Consider the following 25,195-nt stretch of genomic DNA (forward strand, 5'->3'; position numbering starts at 1 on the left):
TTCAATCTAGAGATGAAATATGGAAATTCTGGCCAAGGAGATAGACGGTATTTCTATTATAAAACACAGGCAGCTGTTGCCAGTTTGGATGGATGGATGTGTGGTATAGTGTTGGCTGCTTAAGTGTCCTATTTTATAATAGAACTGGAATAATCTTGGTGGCATTGCTTTAGTTCTACTTCCATTAACTTAGACACAAAAACACATCTCACACATCTTTATTATTATTAAAGTTTTCAGCTTACATCAACAAAACCAAAACCCATTCTGGGTGGATACATGAGAAATTTTTTACAGTCAAAACTACCTCTCACTTTTCAGAAATTTGACTAAAACAAAAACAATTAAATGTGCTGCCAACAGGATGAAACCACTATGTCTACTGTGGCAGCTAAACGAAGTGTGAATTACAGACTTGAAATCACTGCCCTGATGGCAACTGAAGCAAACTCAAGAAGGAAGGAGCTCACAAGGGTTCCCCAGCAGGCTGGCAGTCTACCTGAGGTCCAAGTCAGGTCAGTCTGACAAGTCACTCTGATCCAAAACGATGATCCTGTGTGCATGCATTTCAAAGAAAAACAGTAACAAAAGAAGTCAGTATGTATGTTTTTATAAAGACACAAACATCATCCTCTTTCTATTCAGAAGAACTCAAGGGAAATGGGCTTGGGTCTCTATAAGTAAGCAGCATTATGGTCAGCAGGGCATTGTGGAAGGTCAATAAACCCAGTAGAGTCTTCTGTATTCTGCTAAAATTTTTCTTGACTTTACCATTTATTTAATCAAAGTTGGCATTAATCTCATTTTATATTTTAATGAACTATCAACATGAACATTTTAAAAACTGAGCGCTTTGTCTGAATTCAAATCTTTGCTGTTAATGTCCACTTAGGTGGTAATTGTTTTAAGTCTGGTCATATTGTCCATAAACAGTGAACTCTGGCTTACAAATATCTGATATCTCATTACCTTGATGGCTCAGACCAACCCAGTCGCTTCCAAAAACAGGGTTTTCGTTCATCTTGATGAAATGTAAGAGGAAGAAACAAATAACTTGATTATGCTTTATGTCAACAGATGCCAGAATTCAGAATTCATATCACTGCTTTCTCTACTTAGAGTGGATTGTGTTATTTAAGTTTTCCTGTTCTGTAGCAGATTGTGAAAACACAGTATTCTACAGCTCCCTGCCTCAGCAATGGACATTGCTGACACTAGTTCACAAAGTCTTTGTATCATCCACTTGGCTAAGCCAGTTCTAGTTAAAAGGCCATATATTTTGGATCTGGATCCACTCTGTAGGAATTCAGGGTTCTGCAGGAAACAATATATCTATGGCTGGCAAAATTACAGACTCCTTTATGGAATGAGTGACTATATACTCCAGTTGAACTGAGGGAGAAAACAGAATGGCAAGGTATTCAGTGACTACCAGCAGGTGAAAGCCAAAATTCTGAAGGGTCTGGGGATGGCAGCCCAGTTACTGGAACCCAGCGAGATCTAGGAAGGACAGGCTGCCCGTTAGGAGCTGCACTTGTAGAGGGACACCACTCTACCAGTCGCAAGGAGCTCGAGTAGCCAGAGAGAAAAAAGTCATGCCTCAACTTCTCTTCCAGCCCTCTGACCTTCTGCCAGAACCTCCTCCTGGCCAACAGGAAGCCAGGAGACGCTGTACACAGGGGTCAGCATCCTGAGGCACAGCAGAGCAAGAAAAGCAGAATAAGAAGGGACTTCGGAGGGCATGAAAGTGATACCAGGTGCTCTGAAATAATTAGTGTCTCTAAGTTCCAAGGAAGATGCACATAAATATAAGAAGGCATCATTTGTAAATGTCATATTAGAAGTCTGAAAGCTGGGCCCGGTGCGATAGTGTAGCGGTTAAGCTCCTCGCTTTGGATGTGCCAGAATCCCATATGGGCGCCAGTTCTAGTCCGGCTCCCTGCCTGTGGCCTGGGATAGCAGTCAAGGACGGCCCAAAGCTTTGGGACCCTGCACCCGAGTGGGAGACCTGGAAGATGCTCCTGGTTCCTGGCTTGGGATTGGCTCAGCTCCAGCCATTGTGGTCACTTGGGATGTGAACCATCGGACGGAGGATCCTCCTCTCTGTCTCTCCTACTATCTATATATCTGACTTTCCAATAAAAATAAATAAATCTTTTAAAAAAAAAGAAACCTGAAAGCTCTATCAAAATAGTTCTAAAATTAAGGTCAGTGTATAACTTCATATTACTTCTGGATCTTGCTTAAATTTTGATATATATGATTATATGATCTTATATGACCTTATTATTTTGCAACATCTGTGTCAACTAAATTTAAAACTCCTATGAGGCAAAACACTGCTCTAGACAGTGTGCAAAGTAATGATGAGAAACTGGCTGAAGGGTTACTTTAGAAATGGAATCAGAAGCCCTTAGTGTTTTATAATGAACCATGAATGAGAATTAACAGAAAACCTAAGCTGAAATGCAGGAATTAAAGAAAATATCAAAAGATAGGAGAATACATATCATGTCTGGGAAACATTTCTAAATAACTTTGATGTGCTTTAAAGCCAAAGGACTGTAGACTACATCGTGACATTCATTCCTACCTTCTTCAGAAGTCCCCAGAAAGCTCTCTGATTTCCTTTTCTCTGACTTGATGCTTTCGTCTCCTTTTCTCTTCTTTCCATCAACTTCCTGATCCTTGGTATTCGTCTCCCTTTAATAACAATAATTTGGGGATATCAAAACCATATAGATAATAGGGAAACAGTACCACATTCAAAGGAATGCATATTAATTAATAATCATTGTGAGTTAGTTACCCCACAAACTCGATTAAGTGATGAGACTCAGGCATATGGAGAACACATCACATGCCTAGTAGGTCCCAGACTTGGGATGTGACCCTGGCAGTATGCCCAAGACTTTGCTTATGACCACTAGACTGTATTGCTTCATCTTTTTTTTAAAGTATTTTACTTAGGTTGTCATTAATGTGTTTTTCAAAACTATCATTTAATTATCTTATTTTAAAAAAACTGTCAATATGAAATATTTAAGTATGAAGACCACACAGTTTTAAAGCAGAAACCATCTCCCCGCCCAACTCTAAGCTGCTGGAGAGCACAGATGCTTATCGCTTTCTGCACCTCCAGCTTCCAGTCCAGTATTTGGCTCAGAGGCCATGCTCAGTGGGCGCTGGCTGAACCAAAGCAACATGGTTTAGCGATTCTTCTTCTGTTTTCAGTTTGGTGGATAGCCAAAATAAAATGTGAGGTCAGACATTTTCTTTTCTCCTAACCGCTTGCCCGTAATCTAATCACAAGCTCAAAGGCTAACAGAGATCTTTGGGCTCCCCACCACCTCTGACCAAAGCCCAAGACAAGAGGGTCATCTGGCCTCTGCTTGAGCAGCAGTGGCCATTGTTACTGCGCGTGAAGACAGCTGTTTCCTGGATCAGATGCCTGTGACTATCAGGAAGTTTGTGCTTTGCTCAATAAAAAACCGTTACTATGCAATCCCTACTCACTAGCTCTGTCCTTCGGGGAGGAACAGAGTAAGCTGACTCTCCCCACTTCACAGTATTTCAGGTGTCGGGGTGGCTATCAGATTTTCCATTCCACCTGCTCTTCTCTGCCGGAGCCTTCCTGCTCCTTCAGCTGTTCTCAGATGACCTGCTTTCCTGACCTCTGAAGGGTGTATGGCTTTTGTTAGTTAGTATCTCTTTAAAAAAACAACACCCAGGAAGAGGTCCTGCCTTGTGTCCTGGCAGTCCCCTACCAGCACACTGCCTATCTCACACAACGCCTTGATTGGACACATATTTCTGTACAGCATGGATGTTGCTTGACCTTCTCAGCAACTGCATCAAACAGTCCTTGCAGACTTGCTGCCATGCCTCCTTCAAGAATTCCCTGAATTCTAACCATGTCTCAAGATGCATGTTAAGTTCATATAAAAATTGAAATAACAGTAAGAGCTTCTAATTCAATCTATAAACACACCATGTCTCCTGCATTCTACACTTTTAAGATCTACAACGTTTACATCTTTTATCTGTTAGACAATCTGACATTTCTACCTGTCAAGACAATTTTGAATCCTCAGTCTATCACCTATCATGTTAGCTTCATTCCTAGATTTGTGTTATCTAAAATTTTATTAGCATGCCTTTTCTGATTTAATTCAAATGACTGATGAAAATGTTGGAGGCAGCAGAGCCAAATGCAGCACTCTTAGCAGCCTCTCTCTATGCCGATATCCATCTGCTAATCAGTATCTCAAGTACTGTAGGTGGCACAGAGTGGAGACAGACGGAGTCTGGGCTGTCTTATCTACAACAATGCACTGCCATCACCAGACAAACACTCTGCAAGGAGTCTAAAACTTAGCCCCACTTCAGGATAAAGAAGCAAACGATCCCCTGATGGGGGGCAATGACCTTGTAGAGCCCTTGGGGAGGGCCTGCAGCTCTATGCACTCCTCGGGTGGCTGTAGCCATCTTTCCAGGTCCTCATCAAGACTGGAATGAGCTCTGTCCAGAAGCAAGGGAAGAGAATAAAGACAGTCATCATTTCCTTTCTCCCGTGTCAAGAAAGCATGACAGGGAGGGCCTGGAGGCGTGGCCTAGTGGCTAAGGTCCTCGCCTTGAACGTGCCAGGATCCCATATGGTTGCCGGTTCTAATCCCGGCAGCTCCACTTCCTCTCTATCTCTCCTCTCTGTATACCTGACTTTGTAATAAAAATAAAATAAATCTTTAAAAAAAAAGCATGACAAAAGAGAAAAAAAAATCTTACAGTGCGTTCACTGTACAGTTGAGAAAATGCCAGTTTAGTGAGATTGTGTCATGAGTTATAGAGGTGATTCAGATCTGACTTAAATATGCACAAAAACAGCCTGGAGCCCCTTGACAAGTCCTCAGCATCCATGAAATCACTACCTGCAAAGCTTGATGCAAGATCCCATGTCAATTCTAGGTCTTCATATTAGGTACTACCTGAGGGTGGAACTGAACACATTTTCCTACATCCTTCTTTTACTAACAGCTACCTCTCAGGCTACATGAGGCAAAGTAGTCCCATCCATTGAAAAACAAATCTTATACTCCAGCTCGTCATTCCCAGCATGGAAATGAGTGAGCATCAGTGCAGCCTCTATCTGTGGCCAGCACAGCTAGCCGCTTCAGAAAAGAAAAAAAAAAAAAAAAGACAACAGTTAACATCAGCAAACTTTTGATCATCTGGAAAGAACTTTGTATTTGAGTAACCAAAATGTTACCTAACCTGCTTTCAATAACAGCATAGTGGAAGGAATGCAGATATATCACATATCACAAGTTTCTAAAATTTACCTAGAAAAAACATTTCTCTTCTCCCTTTTTTACCTCTCTGCTTTCTCTCTTCCCAACACCTCTCTCCCCACTTTTCCTCTCAGGTCTTTAGACTCCAGCTTCTTCCTCTACTTGCCAAACTCTTTCTCCCCCAGATCTCTCTATTTTGCCTTTCCTTCTAGGGACTATTCAGCCCTATAGAATATGATAGATACTGGATTAATTAGCAAAAAGTTACTCATAATACTCTTCTCTCTTGCCACCTTCTATAGCAACTGAGAAGCTAAAAACTCAATTTCCAGTCATTCCTGCACTTAACAACGGTCATGTGTCACTGTTTGGTCAATGAAATGTAAGCAGATGACTTCTGAAAGAGCTTTTGCGAGTGTTTACTTTCCTCAAAAAAAAAAAAAAAAAAAAAAGACAAGGAAGAAAGGAAGGAAGAAAAAAAGAATAAAAGAAAAAGGCCAAAACGCCAGTTGAAATATTCCCTTGCAGGGCTGGCATTGTGACATGGCATCCCTTGTGGAAACTGGTTCAGGTTCTAGCTGCTCTACTTCTGATCCAGCTCCCTGCTAAATGGCCTGGGAAAAACAGTCAAGAACAGCCCAAGGCCTTGGGACCCTGCTCTCTCATGGCAGACCCAGAAGAAGCTCCTGGCTCCTGGCTTCGGATTGACACAGCTCCAGCTGTTGTGGTCACTTGGGGAGTGAGTCATTGGATGGAAGATCTTCCTCTCTGTCTCTCCTCCTCTCTGTATATCTGCCTTTCCAATTATAAAATAAATAAATAAATAAATAAATAAATACAGCAGCAGAAGGCCTGAGCGCTTTGGCCCCTATTACCCACATGGTAGACCCAGATGGAACTCCTGGGTTCTGGCTTCAGCTTGGCCCAGTGCTGCTCATTATGATCATCTAGGGAGTAAACCAGCAGATAAAACACAGACAGAATATCTGTCTCTGTAACTCTTTCAAAAAATGAGTAAGTCTTAAAAAAAAAAAAAAAAACCTTCTGGCTGGTATGCAGACAGCAGAAACCATCTTGCAACGAGGTAAGTCAGTCAGAACACAACATAAAGGCCAGCATGACGGGGAAAGGAGATCAGCAAGACCAAAATAGACTAAGTCCCAGGGCTTGCATTTGACTTAGCAGTTAAGACAGCCATGCCCACCATCAGAGGTTTGATGCTGGGCTCTACTCCCGATTCCAGCTTTCTGCCAGTGCAAACCCTGGAAGCAGCACAGTGCTATTCTGAGTAGTTAGGCCCTGTCACCACTGTTGGACACCTGGACTGAGTTCACAGTTTCTGGTTTTTACCTGGACCAGGCTACACATACAGAGTAAACCAGAAGATGTGAGCTTTTTCTCTCAGATTTTTTTTTCCCGCTCAAATTTAAAGTAAGCAACCCTGGGTTCTAAATGACATTGCTAAGCTGGATACACCCTGTCTCCCATGTGCTTCCGGTTAAGTGTGTCCCTCCGCCAAGGAAGGGACCAGATAATGAGCACACGTACACACTCAGTTCCTGCTCTTTAAATTCCACATGCTTTGTTCATCATGAATGTTTTTGTACTAAACTTGATTTTTTTTAAATACTGCATTGGGCCCAGCATGGTAGCCTCAGTGGCTACAAGTCCTTGCCTTGCATGCACCAGGATCCCATATGGGTGCCACTTTGTGTCCTGGATGCTCCACTTCCCAGCCAGCTCCTGTTTACGGCTTGGGAAGGCAGTGGAAGATAGCCCAAAGCCTTGGGACCCCTGTGTCCACATGGAAGACCTAGAAGAAGCTCCTGGATTCTGGCTTCAGATCGGCTCAGCAAGGCTGTTGCGGCCACTTGGGGAGTGAACCCGCAGATGGAAGATCTTTTTGTCTTTCCTTGTCTCTTTAAATCTGACTTTGCAATAAAAATAAGTAATCTTAAAAATATATAAATAGCATTAAAGTATTACCTTTTTGACAATTTATTGTTTTTGGTGTTCCCTTCGATTTTGTACCAAAGGAGTATATCTCATTTATTTCACCATAGTCCCAGTCCTGAATGACATTTTAAGAGAAGGCAAGAAAAGTCAAGAGGCAAAGCAGGTGAGGTGAATGGTTCACCTCACACAGGTGCAAGGAGAGTACTGAAGCAGGAACAGAGTCAGGTTGCTCAGGCAGCCTTGTACTGTTAGACTGGATCTTCTGGACGGCTGTCCTTACTGTCCCTTACTGGCTACAAACAACCAAAAGTTCTCTCCCATGACCTTTTACCAAAATGTTTTAAAAAGATGCTGAAATCAATGTTTGCCTCACAAAACAAAGTAAAACCAAAACAAACAAAAAAACAGAAAACATAAGAACTTAAATAACAAAATTAAAAACCCCAAATAACTCATGTAAAAACTCACAAAGAATTCAATTATTTCTTCAAAGAAGCTATTCAAATGGTCAATAAACATATGAAAAGACCTTCAACATGGTTACTTATTAGGGAAACACTCATCAAAACTGGTATGCGGTATTACCACACCCTTTCCAATTGCTATCGATAAGTATTTGTAAGGATGTGGAGAAATTAGAACCCCAGGTACTGTTAGTAGGAATGTAAAATGCTACAGCTGCTGTGAAGAACAGCATGGCAGCTCCTCAAAAAAGTAAATATAGAATGCCATATGATCCATCAATACCATTTCTAGGTTTACACCCAAAAGAAATGCAAGGCAGGTTCTTACACTGATGTTCATGGCTATCTTATTCAGAATGACCAAAAAGTAAAGGTTAAATAAATGTCCACCAACAGATGACTGGATTATTACTCCACTTTTTTTTCTAAAGATTTATTTATTTTTATTGCGAAGTCAGACATACAGAGAGGAAGAGAGACAGAGAGGAAGATCTTCCATCCACTGATTCACTCTCCAAATGGTCACAATGGCCGGAGCTGAGCTGAGCTGAAAGCCAGGAGCCAAGAGCCTCTTCGGGTCTCCCACGCAGGCACAGGGTCCCAAGGCTTTGGGTTGTCTTCCAACTGCTTTCCCAGGCCACAGGCAGGGAGCTGGATGGGAAGCGGGGCCACCAGGATTAGAACCAGTGCCCATTTGGCATCCCAGTGCGTGCAAGGTGAGGACTTTAGCTGCTAGGCTACCATGCCAGGCCCATCACTCCATTTCTGATGCAGCTCCCTATCAATGGTCTGGGAAGAGTGGCAGAAGGTGACCCAAGTGCTTGAGCCTCAGAAGCTCCTGACTCCATGCCTAGCCCAGCCTGAGGTACCGCAGCCATCTGAGGAATATTTTGTTGTTGTTTTATTATTTTTATTTGTTTATTTATTAATTTTGCCATCTGAGGAATAAACCAACAGATAGAAGATCTCTATCTCTCTGTCTAGTAACTCTATCTTCCAGATAAATAAACCTTTTAAAACTATTGTGAATTAAAACACATTCATTCAACAGGCCTAATCTGCTAAAATCCTAGCCTAGTAACACGACATGCTCTATGACAGCTGTTATTTCCCATGAGATGGGGCTGACTAGGAGCTGCAGATGGCTGCTGCCCCCTACCACAAGTACTGAGCTCCCTACCACAAGTACTGAGCCCTCTATCACAAGCCTGCAAAGAGAGCAAATTCAAAGTGTAGCTCCTGCTGAATGGTATTGTTCTTCTACTACTGCGAAGTCAAAACATTGGTAAGTCAATCATCATCTGTATACCTGACACCACTGAACTGTACATTTAGAATGGTAATGGTAAAACTTAGGTGATATGTATTTTGTCACATTTTTAAAAATTAAGAGCAAAAAAAACTGCGACAGAAGCTATAGCCTAGGGAATTAGGTAGCTGCCTGCAGTGCCATATGGGTGCCTGTGGAGACCTGGCTGTTTCATTTCTGAACTAGCTCCTTGTTGACATGCCTGGAAAAGCAGCATGAGATGGTCCAAGTGCTTGGGGACCTGCACCCATGTGGAAACCTGGAGGAGGCTCCTCACTTCAGATAGTCCAAGTTCCAAGCAATTGTGGCCATCTGGGAAATGAACCTGTGGATGGAAGATCTCTTCTCTCTCTCTCTCTGTTAACTCTGCTTTTCAAACAAAAACATAACAAACTTTCACAAAAAATAACTAAAAACGAAAATTTTTAAAAAGCACAAAAAGCCTTTTAGAAATAAGGACTATTAAGGCAATATGAAAACAACTTTTACCCTCCTTCTTTGAGTATTTTTTTTTAAAGGAGTACAATAAAATCACAGTTTTAAAAATCCACACCCAGCTTTTTGTTACCTCTCTGTGTCCTCCCCTAGATCCTGAGATTCTTTGGTCCAGTGCATACTGCCATCTTCTTTTTTACTATCAGTTTCTTGCTCTTCTAAATGTTTCTGATCTAAAAATGGTTGAAAGAATAATTTTATTAGAACAAAAAAATTTTGAGAAAGCCGGCCTTAAAATGAAGGCTAATCATTAGTGCCCAAAGTATGCAATGAGCTCGTTCCCACTCCCCTCTTCCCATGAGAAGAGGGGGCCAGGTGGCAGTCGGCAGGGTGCCTGGATTCACAGCAGCTGCTTCTGGGGTCCTGCAAGCTCTCTGAGGCCAAGTGAAGCTCCAGGAAACTTGACCTGTGCCAAGACTCAAGTGACAAACAGAAAAGAAGGGGCACATAAAAGACGACAAGTAACCCTGACAACAAAATGCAGATTTGCTTTCAGTGACTACCCCATTTCACTGGTTGGGTATTCTACATTAGATCCCCAAGGAAGGAATTTGGGTGGGGAAGGGGTGTACCCTTTAATATATGCCAAGCATTTTACATATGCTGTCTCAATTAATCCTGCCAGCAGTCCTATAGTGAATGGGAAGAGAACTAACATTTGCTAGGTATTTTACAGTGTACCAGTTTCTATGTGGGAGCTGTTGCTGTTATGTAAATCATGTTAGGAATTTCTATTTCCATTTTACAGATGAAATGACTGAGACTCAGAGATTGTAAACAGTTGGCCATAACAAAAGAAACTGGTGAAGTGGTGACGAGAGAGTTGAGGTGGAAGTGTTCCTGACCTCACAGGCACACTTCCCCATAGGTACCACTGTGCTTCCAAGGACAGCGTAACAGTGAGAATTTGATGTCATGAGCCCAGCGCTATGGTGTGGTGGGTAAAGCTGCCATCTGTGGCACTGGCATCCCACCCAAATGGACACCAGCTTGAGTCCTGACTGCTCCGCTTCTGATTCACTCCCTGTTTATAGCCTAGGAAAGCAGCAGAGGATGGCCCAAGTACTTGAGCCCCTGCACCCACGTGAGAGACCTGGAAGAACCTCCTCACTTTGAAAGGGCCCAACTCCAGCTAGTGCAGCCATCTTGGGAGTGAGCCAGCAGATGAAAGATCTCTGAGAAAATAAACAAATCTTTAGAACAAACACAAAAAAGAGCTCAACGTAACACGTCTGCGTACTTAGCTTACCATTTGCAGTGATGACGGGATCATGTGCTGTATGCAGTACTGTGGATGAGGCCTGCTGTTGCTTCAAGTGCTCTATCACGACACAAAAGCAGAAGGTAACTTATTTCCTTTTTTTTAATAACACCAATTTCTAGGGCATTGGTTATCAAGAGTGGTCCTCAGAACAGCACTATTAGTGTAACCTGGGCACTTGTTCAGGATAAAAATCCTCAGGCTTCATCCTAGACCTACTGAACTAGAAAGTTTTCAGCTGGGGGCAAAGTAATTTATAATCTAACAAGTCTTCAAGTGATTCTGAAGTCTGATACAGCATAAGAACCACTGCTTTAGGATTTCAGGTTTGAAGGAAATTCTTCAAGGCTGAAAAAGTCCCATACAATACATAAAATTAAGACAAAGGTGATGATGATAGATAACATGTACCAAGCCCTACGTGGCAGGTACTGTTTTTAAGCAGCCATGGATGTTGAGTAAGGATTAATGTTTACAATTAATGTTGACAATAACTATGAGAGTGACTGTATTATTGTCATTCTGTTTAATATATGAGAAAATTAAAGATTAAAGAATTTGTCTGAAAGCACACAGATAAAAATTGTAGAACTGAGATTTAAATTCAAGCAGTCCAGTTCTAAGGCTTATGTTTTAATGTCTTGTTTACACACTCTCAAAGTTTATAAATGGGGCCTAGGGCAATGACTCAACTGGCTAATTCTCCCCCGTCAAGTGTTGGAACCCCATATGGGCACTGGTTCTTGTCCCAACTGTTCTACTTCCCAACCAGCTCCCTGCTTGTGGCCTGGAAAAGCAGTAGAGGATGGCCCAGAGCCTTGGGATCCTGCACCCATATGGGAGACCTGGAGGAGGATCCTTGCTCCCAGCTTCAGATCGGCTCAGCTCCAGTCATTGCAGTCACTTGGAGTGTAAACCAGTGGAATGAAGATGCTCTGTCTCTCCTTCCCTCTATAATATCTGCCTTTCCAATAAAAATAATCTTTCAAAAAGTGTATAAATCATCAGAACAATCCAAATGTTTCCCCACTAAACCACATTCCATATTTTCCATCATGGTTGATAGAAAAACAAAGACAAAGAATACTCATCATTTTTCATTCCAAGGTGATGCTCACTAGACTAAGGTAAGCATCTGCTAAACTCACTCTTCTGCTTTGCATTTCTGAGGTGTTTGCTTTACTCAAAACAATCCTAAGGACAAAGCAGAGCAGCCAGATGTCAGGACTCTAAGGAGTGGCCGGTTTGTCTTGAAACAGAGCTAAGACTTCCCTTACTAAATTAAAATCATCATCATAAACCACTGGAAGCTGATTTCCCATTACAGTTACTAGCATATAATTTTTTAAAAAAAGATTTATTTATTTTTATTGGAAAGGCGGATATACAGAGAGAGGCAGAGAGGAAGATCTTCTGTCCGATGATTCACTTCCCCAGGTGGCTGCAACAGCTGGAGCTGAGCTGTCCTTGACTGCTTTCCCAGGCCACTGGTAGGGAGCTGGATAGGAAGCGGGGCGGCCGGGATTAGAACCGGCGCCCAAATGGGATCCCGGGGCGTTCAAGGCGAGGACCTTAATCACTATGCTAGTGCGCTAGGCCCACTACCATAGATTTTTTTTAAAAAAAGATTTATTTATTTTTATTGGAAAAGCATGTCAAATTTATGGGGAGGAGAGACAGAAAAAATTTCCACCTGCTGGTTCACTCCCCAAATGGCCACAATGGCTGGAGCTGAGCTCATATGAAGCCAGGAGCTAGGAGCTTCTTCTGGGTCTCCCACACGAGTAGCAGGATCCCAAGGTTTTGGGCCATACTCCTCTGCTGCTTTCCCAGACCATAAGTAGGAAGCTGGATGGGAAGTGAAGTTGCAGGAACACAAACTAGTACCATATGAGCCCTGTGCTTGCAAGGTAAAGATTTAGCCATTGAGTTATTGGGTCAGGACCTACCATAACATTTTTAAATAACAAAGTAACAACATAGGCAAATTCTTACACCAGGCAATAGGTCTTTAATGGGGGAGACTATTACCCTTCCTGAATTACACACATACAGACACTCGAGAGAAGGAAGTTACAATGTAGCTGTGAGTTGGTCCCTCCAAGCAGGACAAGAAACATATCCTGTACCGAATAACCCTTACCAATTTCATCAAGAAATTCCTGAGCTGGTGGTGGTAATTCATCAATGTGATGCTGGGAAATGGCTTCTACTAGTTCTTCAAAAAGAAAAAGGAGAAGATGACTTAAAACCTTCCTGGACTTGACCCAGATTGTTCAAAGCTTCCGTATACACCTAAGGATTTCTCAGTGATGACAAAAATTGAGCGAGGAAGAAGCCCCCTATATAACAGCTCTAGCATGGAATTCCTACTATTCAAACAACTTTTCTGTCCCATCAGCCCAAGCCATTGCCTCTATTAGTCTTTCCTCCGGAACTGCTTTGTCTGTGCCCCTCCCTTCCTAAGGACATTTAGAAACAGTAAGCTATGAATTTTATTATCTACGTATTTTATTTTTTGTAAATGCAGAGTTACAGACAGGAGAGACAGGAGATCCTCCATCTACTGGTTCACTCCCCAGATGGCTGCCAACAACTAGAACGGAGCCAGTCTAGAGCCAGGCGCTTCTTCCTGGTCTCCCATATGGGTGCAGAGACTTAAGGAATTGAATCATCGGGCCCGGCAGCGTGGCCTAGCGGCTAAAGTCCTCACCTTGAAAGCCCCAGGATCCCATATGGGCGCCGGTTCTAATCCCGGCAGCTCCACTTCCCATCCAGCTCCCTGCTTGTGGCCTGGGAAAGCAGTTGAGGACGGCCCAATGCATTGGGACCCTGCACCCGCGTGGGAGACCCGGAAGAGGTTCCAGGTTCCAGGTTCCCGGCTTCGGATCGGCGCGCATCGGCCCGTTGCGGCTCACTTGGGGAGTGAATCATCGGACGGAAGATCTTCCTCTCTGTCTCTCCTCCTCTGTGTATATCTGGCTGTAATAAAAATGAATAAATCTTTAAAAAAAAAAAAGGAATTGAATCATCCTCCACTGTCTACCCAGGCCATCAGCAAGGAGCTGGATCAGAAGCGGAGTAGCTGGGACTCAAGCCAGTGCCATACAGGATTGCAGTAACACAGGCAGAGGCTTACCCCACTCTGCTATGACACTGGCACCAAGGAATGAATTTTTACAAGAAGCCAGTTTAGACCAGGGCTGCTAAGGGATCAGAGTTTCTGAACCAGCTAAATGAACAAAAACACGGAGCAGGAGACCTTTCTCTGTAAGTGATAACATCAGGCAGTATAAAACAACCATACTCAGGTCTTGCTCAATTATATTAACCAAAATTCCTTGAAATAATTCACAAAATTCTTGTCTCTCCAAGGGAAATTCTAGTTGTTCCAATGACATAATGTAATAAACATGCTTCAAGAGCTGTTAACATTCCCAGAACCTTTGATTCACAGACTATCACCTGATAATCTTTCCTAAGGAACAGATAAGTGCAGATAAAGATATGCAAAAGAACAAAAAGGGAAAATGACAAATCTTCAACAGAACGGAATCGTTAAGCAACAACATATATGGAAGCTTTGAAAGTTCTTGAACAATGCATACTATGAAAAAACACATTGATTTCAGCTTTTTTTGCACCAAAATAAACATCCTTTAATTCCATTTTTCCAAAAACTGTTTTTTAACTTGTTTGATTTTCTTTTTACTCTTGGGCCTCCCTCTGGTTAGGATGGAGAGGTCCAGGTACTAAGGAAGGTGGGTGGGATAGATGTTTCAGGTTTTTTTTTTTTCTCCTTTGTCCATAGGGCAGGAGGAGGAGGCAGTCTCCTTGCTATCAACCTGTGGGCAGTGTCCACAGACTTTCGAACAGTACCCTTGGGCCTGGCACAGTAGCCTAGCGGCTAAAGTCCTCACCTTGCATGTGCCGGGATCCCATTTGGGCACCAGTTCTAATCCCGGTATCCCTGCTTCCCATCCAGCTCCCTGCTTGTGACCCGGGAAAGCAGTTGAGGACGGCCCAAAGCTTTGGGACCCTGCGCCCACATGGGAGACCCAGAGGAGGCTCCAGGCTCCTGGGTTCAAGATCAGCTCAGTAGCTATTATATACATTTATGAATAATTTTGATGACAAAAAAATCCTTGAACTACACTATCAAGGGAGAAAAGTACTCCAGATACACAATATCTCAACTATGTTAAAGAAAGTTTATATGTTTGTAAAAAATATGAAAAAGTACACATGCAAATATACACGTGGTTAAAGAATTAAAGTAGGGTTTAATGATCATTTTTTTAAAGTTCTTTATTCTCCAAGTTTGCTGTAATAACTATGCTTTACCATCAAGGGAGAAACGGCACTTTGTCTGACTCAAGTGTAGCATCAAGCTTACTACCATGAGCTTCTATTTCGGTAATAACTCCAGGGTACCTTTAGGCAGGCTCCTTCTCTGGACGGCTTGAGGTGATGTTCCAGATGCCTTAGCAATGCTGGATGAGCTAGTTCTATTATATGTAAATGATCTTTTCTGAAAGACATAAACATGGTAATGAACATATGTGTTCAGTCACTTCCACTCATTTTATTAAACTCATGCACAAATCACATCCTCTGGGAAGCCTTCTCACCCCTCTGTGCCTCCAAAGCTCTCAGTACTCATCTCTGTGCTACAACAGGAAGGTCTTTCTCAGTGGCCAGCAAGCACTTGTGAGCAGGCATTATACAGCAGGAGGGCCTGCTGAGGTATCTGGCATTCAGAACTTACGCAATTAACAGTTATTGAAACAAAACAAAGAATTTGTTGGCATAGAGAGAGAAACAGAGAACTCTTCCATCTGCTGGTTCACTCCCCAAATGGCCACAATGGCCAAGACTGGGATAGGCTGAAACCAAGATCCAGAAGCTTCTTCCAGGTCTCCCAGGCGGGTGCAGAAACCCAAGCACTTGGCATCTTCTGCTGCTGCCCCAGGCACAACTGGAGTAGCTGGGACTCAAACTGGCACCATATGGGCTGCCAGGTGGAGACAACCTACTACGCCATGGCAACGGCTCCATGAATGTATAGTTTTCTTGAAACTGCACAAATGAACACAGGGGAGAAGAAGGAGGAAAAGAAGGAGGAAGAGAACAACAACAACAAATGATAATAATAATAATAATAATAATAATAATAATAATAGCCTAACACTTTAGCCCCTAGTGGTTAAAGTCCTTTCCTTGTATGCTCCAAGATCCCATTTGGGTGCCAGTTCATATCCCAGCTGCTCCACTTCCCAACCAGCTCCCTGTTTGTGATCTGGAAAACCAGTAGAGGATGGCCCAAAGCCTTGGGACCCTGCACCCATATGGGAGACCTGGAAGAAGCTCCTAGATCCTGGCTTCAGATCGGCTCAGCTCTGGCCATTGCAGCTACTTGGGGAGTGAACCAGCAAATGAAAGATCTTTCTGCCTCTCTTTCTCTCTGTAAAAAAACAATCTGACTTTCCAATAAAAACAAACAAAAATCTTTTTTAAAAATAATAAATAATAAATCTTTTTAAAAAGTAATAATGATAGAAGGAGGTGCAAGGGAAATAGCAGAAGGGAAAGGATGTTTTTCTTGCAGGCTGTTGATCAGAAGTTCAGAGAAAGAGTTCAATCAAAACTCACAAGGAAGTAGCCAAGAGAGACGCAGAAAGGTTAAGCAAAACAGAAGGCTCCTATCACACAGCCTCCGGAGCGGAGCTCCCAAGGTGGTCTGGAGAGAGCCCAGCTTATTTCTTGATTTCTTAATGGCTTTGGAAAAGTCTCAGCTCTCTGGATCACTGAGATATGTGAGCTGACTACTGGAGTATCTAAGGTGTTTGGACTTACCAGAGCAGCCAGTCTGGAAGGGGATGTTTCACAGGAAGGAAAGAGAGATTCAAGACTCTTGGCTCTCTCTCGGACAGTTGCAGATTTAGCAGACAAAGTTGGAACCGATTCTTGATTGTTCTGGCAACAGCTAGACACTGTTTCAACCTGAAATGTGATATCTTCAAGGCAGTTTTTATACTGATTGGCAGCTGAAGAAGCTGACCCTGTTGTCGAAAAGAGGGTATTTACATTACTTAAAAACAAAACCCACAAAATTCTATACCTCTACCAGGAATCTCTCTCTCTCTAACCTAATTTGTTGAAAGGGATTGTTCTCTCCAGTCTTAGCCCTAAGCAAATATCCTTGCACTGGCAGGACACAGCCACTGAATGACCCCATGCCCAGAGCCAAGGGACGGAGGCTCCAGGTTCCTTTCCCGAAAGGCTGCTCTCTGTGGGTGAGTACCTGTTCTCTGTGGGCTGAGTGGAGTGCTGACACTGGTGGGTGCATGGCTGATTCTGGGGGTTTTGCACAAGACTTCCTTAACAGAGCCATCTTGTTCACAGGTGATACTAGACAGGTCCTGGATGTCTGTCAGTGAGCTAAAGAATTAGAGTACATAGTAACTGTGAGGAGAAGTTAAGAAAACCTAACAAATTATACCTATTTTTTTTCAAGTTCTATTTATTTGGTTTCATTTTATTTGAAATACAGAGATCTTTCACCTGCTGGTTTGCTTCCCAGATGCCCACAACAGCTAGACCTGGGGCAGGTCAAAGTCAAAAACTTGGAATGCAAACAGAGTCGGCCAGGTGAGTAGTAAGGCCACACAACTCGAACCACTACCTGCTGCCCTGCAGAGGGCGCACTAGCAGGAGGCTGGAACTGGAAACCCAGCTGGGACTGTAATGCAGGCACTCTGATAGGAGATGCAGGCTTCTGTGCAGCTCTGTCAAGTACCTGTCCTTCTGACTATAATATTCTCAGCAGAAAATTTTAAAGTATACCCTTGAAAAAACATAAAGTATACCCTTGACAAAAAATCCAGAATTAGAGAATACCTTATATATCTTAAAGAGAACACTCAAAAATACCTTTAAAAGAGACACTAACATTAGACACAGTCCATCAGCTATGAACTATTTCAGTGGAAAACTTATTTCATCTATCTTAAGTATAAACTTATACTATTATCATTGTATTTCCTTGGAAAGTAAGACTCATATCACCAATTTAATAACAGCTTTTTAGTGAAAGAAGAAAAACACTTATATTAAGTCTATACAAGCAATGGAAAGAATATAGATTCTCACAAACAAGAAACTACCATTCCTGAAAACTAAGACTTTACACAGAGCCCTTAGGCAACTAACTCCTTGGTGGCCATACATGTCTTTCTCTTTCAGTTCCTTTGGTGGCTCCTTTAAAGTTTCCTCTTGTTCGCCTCCAGTGCTGCAGAGAAAGTAGGAAAGTTATGTAAGTCCCTGTCAGTAGAGTGCATCAACTTGGTACAAGAGACACCAGCTCATTAGTCCAGAATGAGAAGTAACAAAAAAGCCACTAAACTCAGAAGTGTGAAGCGTAGGGTGTGGTTCTGGCTCTGCCACCAACTAGACTCAAGTTCTCTAGCACCTCTAGAGAATTTCCTCCCCAGTGTTTTTATAAACAGTCTCTACGGGTCACCTTGGCTCTCAGAAAAGGCCAGGATTCCATATGATTCTTTCTGAGAAAACCAACACAGGGTAGGAACTTTGCTAAGAGTGCAATGTTGGAGCAAGAGACATAGCCATTGGCCCTTAAAATAGTGAGCCAGCTTCCTGTTGTAGAGTTCCAGGAGATACCAAAAAACAAACTGGACTTGTTTTAATCCCTATTTTAAGACTCAATTTCAATATTTACCAAACATTAACTAAAAGCCAGATTCCATGCCAAATGCTTCTTGCTAAAAATGTTTTCATATTTTTAAAATGATCTACTTATTTGAAAGGCAGAATGGTGGGGAAGGAAGCAGGAAGAGAAACAGACAAAGAGAAATCTTCTATTTGCAGGATAATTCCCCAAATTGCCACAAAGCCAGGGCATTGCCAAGGCCCAAATTCAGGAGCCAGGAATGCCATCTTGGAGTCCCACGTGGTCGATGGGGCCCAAGAACTTGTGCCACCTTCTGATGCCTTCCTAGGCACATTAGCAGAAAGCAGGATTGGAAATGGAACGGCTGAAACTAGAACTGGTACTCTATGAGATGCTGGTGTTTAAGAGGCTGCTTAATCCACTGTGACACAATGCCAGCAGCCATCTTTAAAAAATTTTTTTTATTTATCTGAAAAGCAGAGTGATAGAAATAAATCTCTCATTTGCTGTTTCAACCCCAAAATGCTGGCAACTGCAGTGGATAGATCAGGTGGAAGCTGGGAGCCGGAATTCAAGCCCTATCTCCCACATGGTGGCAGGAATCCAACCACTTGAGGTATCAGCCACTGCCTCCCAGGATGCACAATAACAGGAAGTCAGAATCAGAAGGAGAGCTGGAACTCAAAAGTAGGCATGATATGAGATGCCAGTGTCCCAAGCTGCCTCTTAATTGCCAGGCCAAATGCCTGCCCCTGTTTTTACAGTCTTAAAAATAGCAAGAATCCTACAGGACCAACAGTATAAAGGAAACAGCAAGGATTTTAGGTTGTGTCCATTGTTCTGTTCATAAAAATGTTTGTTTCTCATTCCAAGCACACAACAGAATAGCGCTTTTGTTCCTCTTAATTTACGTAAATGGCCCCATGATTTGTTTTAACCAATGAAATCTGAGGAAGTGACAAGTCACTTCTAACAGCCAGTGCAAAATTCACCATGTTCCATTTTTCCTGCCTCAACCATCAGGGAAGCATAGAAATGGAGCTTCCCTCACACTGTGTCTCCGGTAGAAGTTAATATAGCACAGAATATCCTTGGCCAACCAGGAGCATGAGCAAGACATTTTCATTGTTTTAGACGACTAAAATGTAAGGGCTGTTTGTTATTGTTCATAATCTAGTCTTCTCTTCCTGTGTTAACCTTAGGAAAAATAAACTCTCTACTCTCTGATCTTTGTTTTTAGATTTATTTATTTGAAAAGCAGAGTTACAGAGAGAAAAGTGGTGGGGGTGGGGTGGGAGGGTGTGTCTTCCACCCACTAGTTTACTTCCCAAATGGCTGCAATAGTCAGGGCTAAGCCAAGATGAAACCAGGAGCCAGGAGCTTCTTTTGAGTCTCCCTCATGGGTACAGAGGCCCAAGCATTTGAGTCATTACCTGCTACCTCTGAGTGCATCCCAAACAGTGGCTTAACCCACTGCACCGCATGTCCACTCCTATTTGTTTTTTTTAAATTAACCTTTTAGCTTCAAGAGAAAACAGGTGTGTGTGTATGTATGTATATATATATATATACATACATATATATACCCACACCCACACCCCCACTGGTGTTTCTCCCACTGGTAACATGTTACAAAAATGTATATCAATATCACAACCAGGATACCGATACTGATATGGTGAAGATATGGAATGCCTTTTAAATTGCTTGTTTATAGCCAGGCCTACTTCCCTACTTCCCTCATTCCCCAAATCCCTTCCTTAATACCTAGAAAGCATCAATTTGTTCTTTGTTTCTATAGTTTCATCATTTTAAGACGAAATGCCTGAGTAGAATCATTCAGAAAATAACATTTTGGGATTTTTTTTTTGCATCCAGTGTCGTTCTCTGGAGATGTGTCCTGGTTGTTGCAGTATCAATGGTCTGACCTTTTTACTGCTAAGTAGGAGTTCATAGCAGAGATACAGCACTGTCTATACACATTCATTTGGTAAGAAGGACCCTAGATTGGAGTACTGGGCTGTTATGAATGGATTTGCTGCACACATGCATGGATGTATTTTTGTGTGAACATGAGTTTTCTCTCCCTGGGATAAATACTAGTAGCTATTTAACGACTTCTTGCTCCTTGGAAAGGGTTCGTATCCCTTGTCCACAGCTGGGAAACAGAATGGAAGGGTTGAGAACCCTGAGAACTTGACCTTGATTGGTCATCCATGGGTAGAATGCCACAGTCATGATCTGAATACAGACAATGACCCACCTCCCCAAATCCTAATGAAGCTCAGCAAATAAAGGCAAACTATAAAAGCAAATTTTTCTAAGATAATAACTAGTACATTAGAAGATAAGCAAAACATTTTTTGGATCAAACCTTAAAAGCACAGGCAATAGAAGAAAAAATAGACAGATAATAATATCTCAAAGTTAGCAGCCTCCCCACAGTAAAAGAAGCAATCAACAGAATTAACAGACAACCAACAGAATGGGAGAAAATATTTGCAAGTATGCATCTGGTAAGTGACTACATTTCATAAGATATTAGAAAATACAGAAATTGAACAACAAAATAAACAATCCATTTAATAAATGGACAAAGGAGCTAAACAGACATTTTTCAAAGTGGCCAACAAACACATTTTAAAAATGCTCACTATCATTAGTCACCAGGGAATTCGCTATCATCTTACCCTAGTTAGAGCAGCTATTACCAGAAAGTCAAAAAATAACAAATGCTGGCAAGGATGTGGAGAAAAGGAACTATAATAAGCTGTTGGTGTGAATACAAATTATTACAGCCATTTTGGAAAACAGTATGGAGATTCCTTGAAAAACTAAAAATAGGTCTACCATACAACCCAGCTATCCCACTTCTAGGAATATAACCAAAAGAAATGAAAACAGCATATGAAAAAGGTGCAATGTACTCCCAAGTCACAACAGCAAAGAATTCAACATACTTGTCCATTAATGGACAATTGATGTGGTATACATACACAATGAATACTAGCCATAAAAAAGAATGAGATCTTGAAATCTGCAAAACAATAGAATTGTAGATCACTATGCTGAGTAAAACAAAGCAGGCCAAAAAGGCAAAATACCATGTTCTGCACTCATATCTGGAAGTTAATATACATACAGTATGATAAACGTGTGGACAATACAGTACAGATATTTACAAATGTGTTTAGTGCATTATATCCCTTCCCTCACTGAAGAAAAAAGACAAGCATTATATAAAGATGGGGACATTATCATCACTGAACACTGCTTCTAGGAGCCTGAAACAGTAGGACACCATACCTTTGTTTAAGCTGGAATGGAGACTTGATCAGAATCTCAGCATTCTTTCCAAAGTGGAACTTTTCCTCATCTGGAAAAATAAATATTTTAAGAATGAAAGTTTTTGCCAACTCAAATGATTATTTTCATTCACTACAATTTCTTTTGGTCAGGTCCAAAAATGAGCAATGATTTCGATAAACAACCTGCTTTCCTAATTACATTTAGTTTAAGTGGTACAGGGGTGGGGTGGGGGGTTATTTCCCTTATTCAGAAGGGGAATCTGCATTCTGATACTCATCATACAATCAGGCCACTTATTAGTCTCTTCTTCATGACCACACAATTATTTCTGGAGACAAATGCTTTATCTTTTTGAGAAAGCTTACTGACCTGATTCCTGTCAACAGAAAACAAGGAGTGTTCTGACCAAAACTATTCACTGGAGAATTCAAATAGAAAAGACCATTAGCTTGTACATTGCCTGGGCACTGACTGCGCCCTTTGGCCACCAACTGCACCTAAAGTAGGGGTGGGATAGGGTCCTGAGTACTAAGGAGACAGGGCAGGTGGCCACGTTCCCTCTCACCCTGGGACTATCCTGGTTTATTCTTTTTAAAAAGAATGATTTTTTGTTTTTATTGGAAAGCCAGATATAAAGAGAGAAGAGACAGAAAGAAAGCTCTTTCTTCTGCTCGTTCATTCCCCAAGTGACCACAACAGCCAGAGCTGAGCTGATCCAAAGCCTGGAGCCAGGAGTTTCTTCTGGGTCTCCAACATGGGCATAGTGCCCCAAGGCTTCATGTCGTCCTTTACTGCCTTACCAGGCCACAAGCAGGAAGCTGGAAGGGAAGTGGAGCAACCAGGATACGAACTGGCACCCATATGGGATCCTGGCACATGCAAGGTGAGGATTTAGACACTAGTCTATCACGCCAGGTCCACTGTCCTGGTGAATAATGAAAGAACAGGTAGAGCAGCTTTCCCCGTTTCCAGGGCTCCTGGCTCCCCTACAGAGTGCTGCAGCCCAGGTGATCTGGCAGGCACCAGGAAGGCCCACCCCAACAATGCAGCTGCCCAGCAGCTCTGAAGCCCCCCAAGTGGGAAGATGTCGGGACCCAAGTAAACTGAATTCCTGGAAGGCATAATGCAGTCCCCAGTAAGCACAACTTAAAGCTTGAGGGAACTTTTCAGATTTTAGAATCTCCAGGACCCAGTGGGATCGCCTAGCGGCTAACGTCTTCACCTTGAATGTGCCAGGATCCCATATGGGAACCAGTTCTAATCCCAGTGGTCCTACTTCCCATCCAGCTACCTCCTTGTGGCCTGGAAAAGCAGTTGAGGAAGGCCCAAAGCCTTGGAACTCTGTATTCATGTGGGAAACCCAGAAGAGGCTCTGAGCTCCTGGCTTTGGATTGGCACAGATCCGGCCGTTGTAGCCGCTTGGGGAGTGAATCAACGGATGGAAGATCTTCCTCTGTCTCTCCCTCTCCTTATATCTGACTTTGTAATAAAAATAAATAAATCTTAAAAAAAATCTCCAACCACTCCTTTATTTTAGAGAAGGAGAAAGTGGAATCTTGCAGGGAAGTAATTTGTCTGTATGCCGAAAAAGTCCAACATGCAACCCATTGTGGCCCTGCTGATTCCTCTTGTATGTAAGGGGCTACATATCAAAGTGGAAAAGGAGCGAAGAGCTGAAAAAGGGAAACAGAGTGAAACCAGAGTTTTTTTTTTCACATGCTTCAGCTGTTTATATTCAACTGGTCCTAGTATTCTGAACTAATCATCCTAACCTTTCCCATCCCCAACTAATCCTCTCCAAATACAAACGAAATGATCATGCACAGGCCAGGCCCATTTCAAGTGGTTATGGGTGGAGCTACATAGTGGCACAGCAGGCTAATCATCCACCCTGTGGCACCAGCACCAAATGTGGGCATGGGTTCATGTCCTAGTAGTTACACTTCCAATCCAGCTCTTTGCTTATGGCCTGGGAAGACAGTGGAGGATGGCCCAAGAACTTGGATCCCTGTACCCATGTGGGAGACCTGGAAGGAGGCTCCTGATTTCCAGCTTCAGATCAGATCAGCTCTGGCTGTCATGGCCATTGGGCAGCAACTCATTTGTGTAACTCTTTCAAATAAACAAAATTTTTAAAGTGATTCTCGAATAGACCCGAAGAACTTACCAGAGACCTGAGATTGAGCAAGTGCACCCTGAACTTCCAAGTCTTCTATGGGACTTGAGATCTATGAGGGAATGAAAAAACAGCAAGGAAAGGAGGTTAACTGGGGGCAGATATCACTTAAAGACCGAGAGAATTTCTTAGTGTCAAACCTTGAGAATCTTTGTAAGGGCCCCATATCTTTAATAGAAAAATCCCAAATGTGCTTTATAGACATTGATTACTTATTTGTGCTTAATGCTCCACTCAATCAGATCTGCCTTCTTCCCTTGTGAGAAGAAATTACGTGATTTTCCCCTCTTTATATTATGTGCTCTGCTCACTCCAGTCTGCCAACAAAGCTGATTTGGTTCTTGGGAGTTTTATTAGATGAGCCAAAGGAGTTTGAAAACATGACCCTGTTTGTACAACCACTCAATGAGGCAGAAAGTTACAATGGTTCTATAATGTGCTATAATGGATCTGGGTGCTGGGTATATACAGTGTGCTTGGCTTGTGAAAATTCAGGCACACTTAAGCGCTGTGAAGTTTTGTCTGAGTTATCCTTCATGTATAGGCATCTCTAGGTGTACCTGAGAGTTGGGTCAAGAACTAACCCAGGTATACCAAAGTCTGGAGGAACTTCTCAAGTCCCTTATAGAAAATGGTATCGTAATCACTTATAACCTGCAAAGTATACTCTTGCATACTTTAAATCCTCATTGATTTACTTATATTTAACATATATGAATGCTATGTAAAGAGTTGTTATACCGTAGTGTTTAATAAATGGTGACAAGAAACATACCTGTGTGTGTTCAGTACAGATATGACTTTTTTCCAAATATGTTATCTGTGGCTGGTAAAATCCACGGATATATAACCTATGGATATGCAAGGCCCACTCTGTGTGTGTGTGTTTATGTTATTAAAGATTTCCTAATGTTCTACTATGCACATGAACAAAATATGAGGAATATTTAAAAGGGATTATTTATAATGGAAAACAGCTTTCACTGAATTTTCAGAACTGCAAGTAAGTGGAAATTATACTTCTAAAGCACCAAGTTTCATCTGAAACTGACATGTACAATCCTTCCTTTCTGCCACACCACTTTTCAAATTAGTTAAAGGTTCCAAAAAGATGGAAGGTTACATGGGACATTAGATAAGCAAATACGAGAATCCAATGTATATCATTCTTTTTTTTTTTTTTAAAGATTTATTTTTATTACAAAGTCAGATATACAGAGAGGAGGAGAGACAGAGAGGAAGATCTT

General features: G+C 42.1%; 1 protein-coding gene across 1 annotated transcript in view; it reads right to left on the reverse strand.

Annotated features, from left to right (window-relative positions):
- Window positions 1-203: 203 nt before the first annotated feature.
- Window positions 204-25,195, reverse strand: part of TEX14 (testis expressed 14, intercellular bridge forming factor) — a 102,527-nt gene continuing 77,535 nt past the window's right edge. Inside the window, exons 21-33 of the mRNA XM_058676074.1 lie at window positions 23,940-24,000; window positions 21,770-21,839; window positions 18,002-18,064; window positions 17,088-17,214; window positions 16,630-16,836; window positions 15,208-15,304; window positions 12,917-12,991; window positions 10,762-10,833; window positions 9,586-9,685; window positions 4,429-4,521; window positions 2,594-2,703; window positions 970-1,021; window positions 204-553 (exon numbers count right to left, since the gene is read on the reverse strand). Coding sequence (XP_058532057.1) covers window positions 517-553; window positions 970-1,021; window positions 2,594-2,703; window positions 4,429-4,521; window positions 9,586-9,685; window positions 10,762-10,833; window positions 12,917-12,991; window positions 15,208-15,304; window positions 16,630-16,836; window positions 17,088-17,214; window positions 18,002-18,064; window positions 21,770-21,839; window positions 23,940-24,000 — 1,164 coding nt within the window. The 3' untranslated portion in view covers window positions 204-516. The remainder of the gene's footprint in view (window positions 554-969; window positions 1,022-2,593; window positions 2,704-4,428; window positions 4,522-9,585; window positions 9,686-10,761; window positions 10,834-12,916; window positions 12,992-15,207; window positions 15,305-16,629; window positions 16,837-17,087; window positions 17,215-18,001; window positions 18,065-21,769; window positions 21,840-23,939; window positions 24,001-25,195) is intronic.

The sequence above is a fragment of the Ochotona princeps genome, chromosome 17 (assembly GCF_030435755.1).
Source record: "Ochotona princeps isolate mOchPri1 chromosome 17, mOchPri1.hap1, whole genome shotgun sequence".
Lineage (NCBI taxonomy): Eukaryota > Metazoa > Chordata > Mammalia > Lagomorpha > Ochotonidae > Ochotona > Ochotona princeps.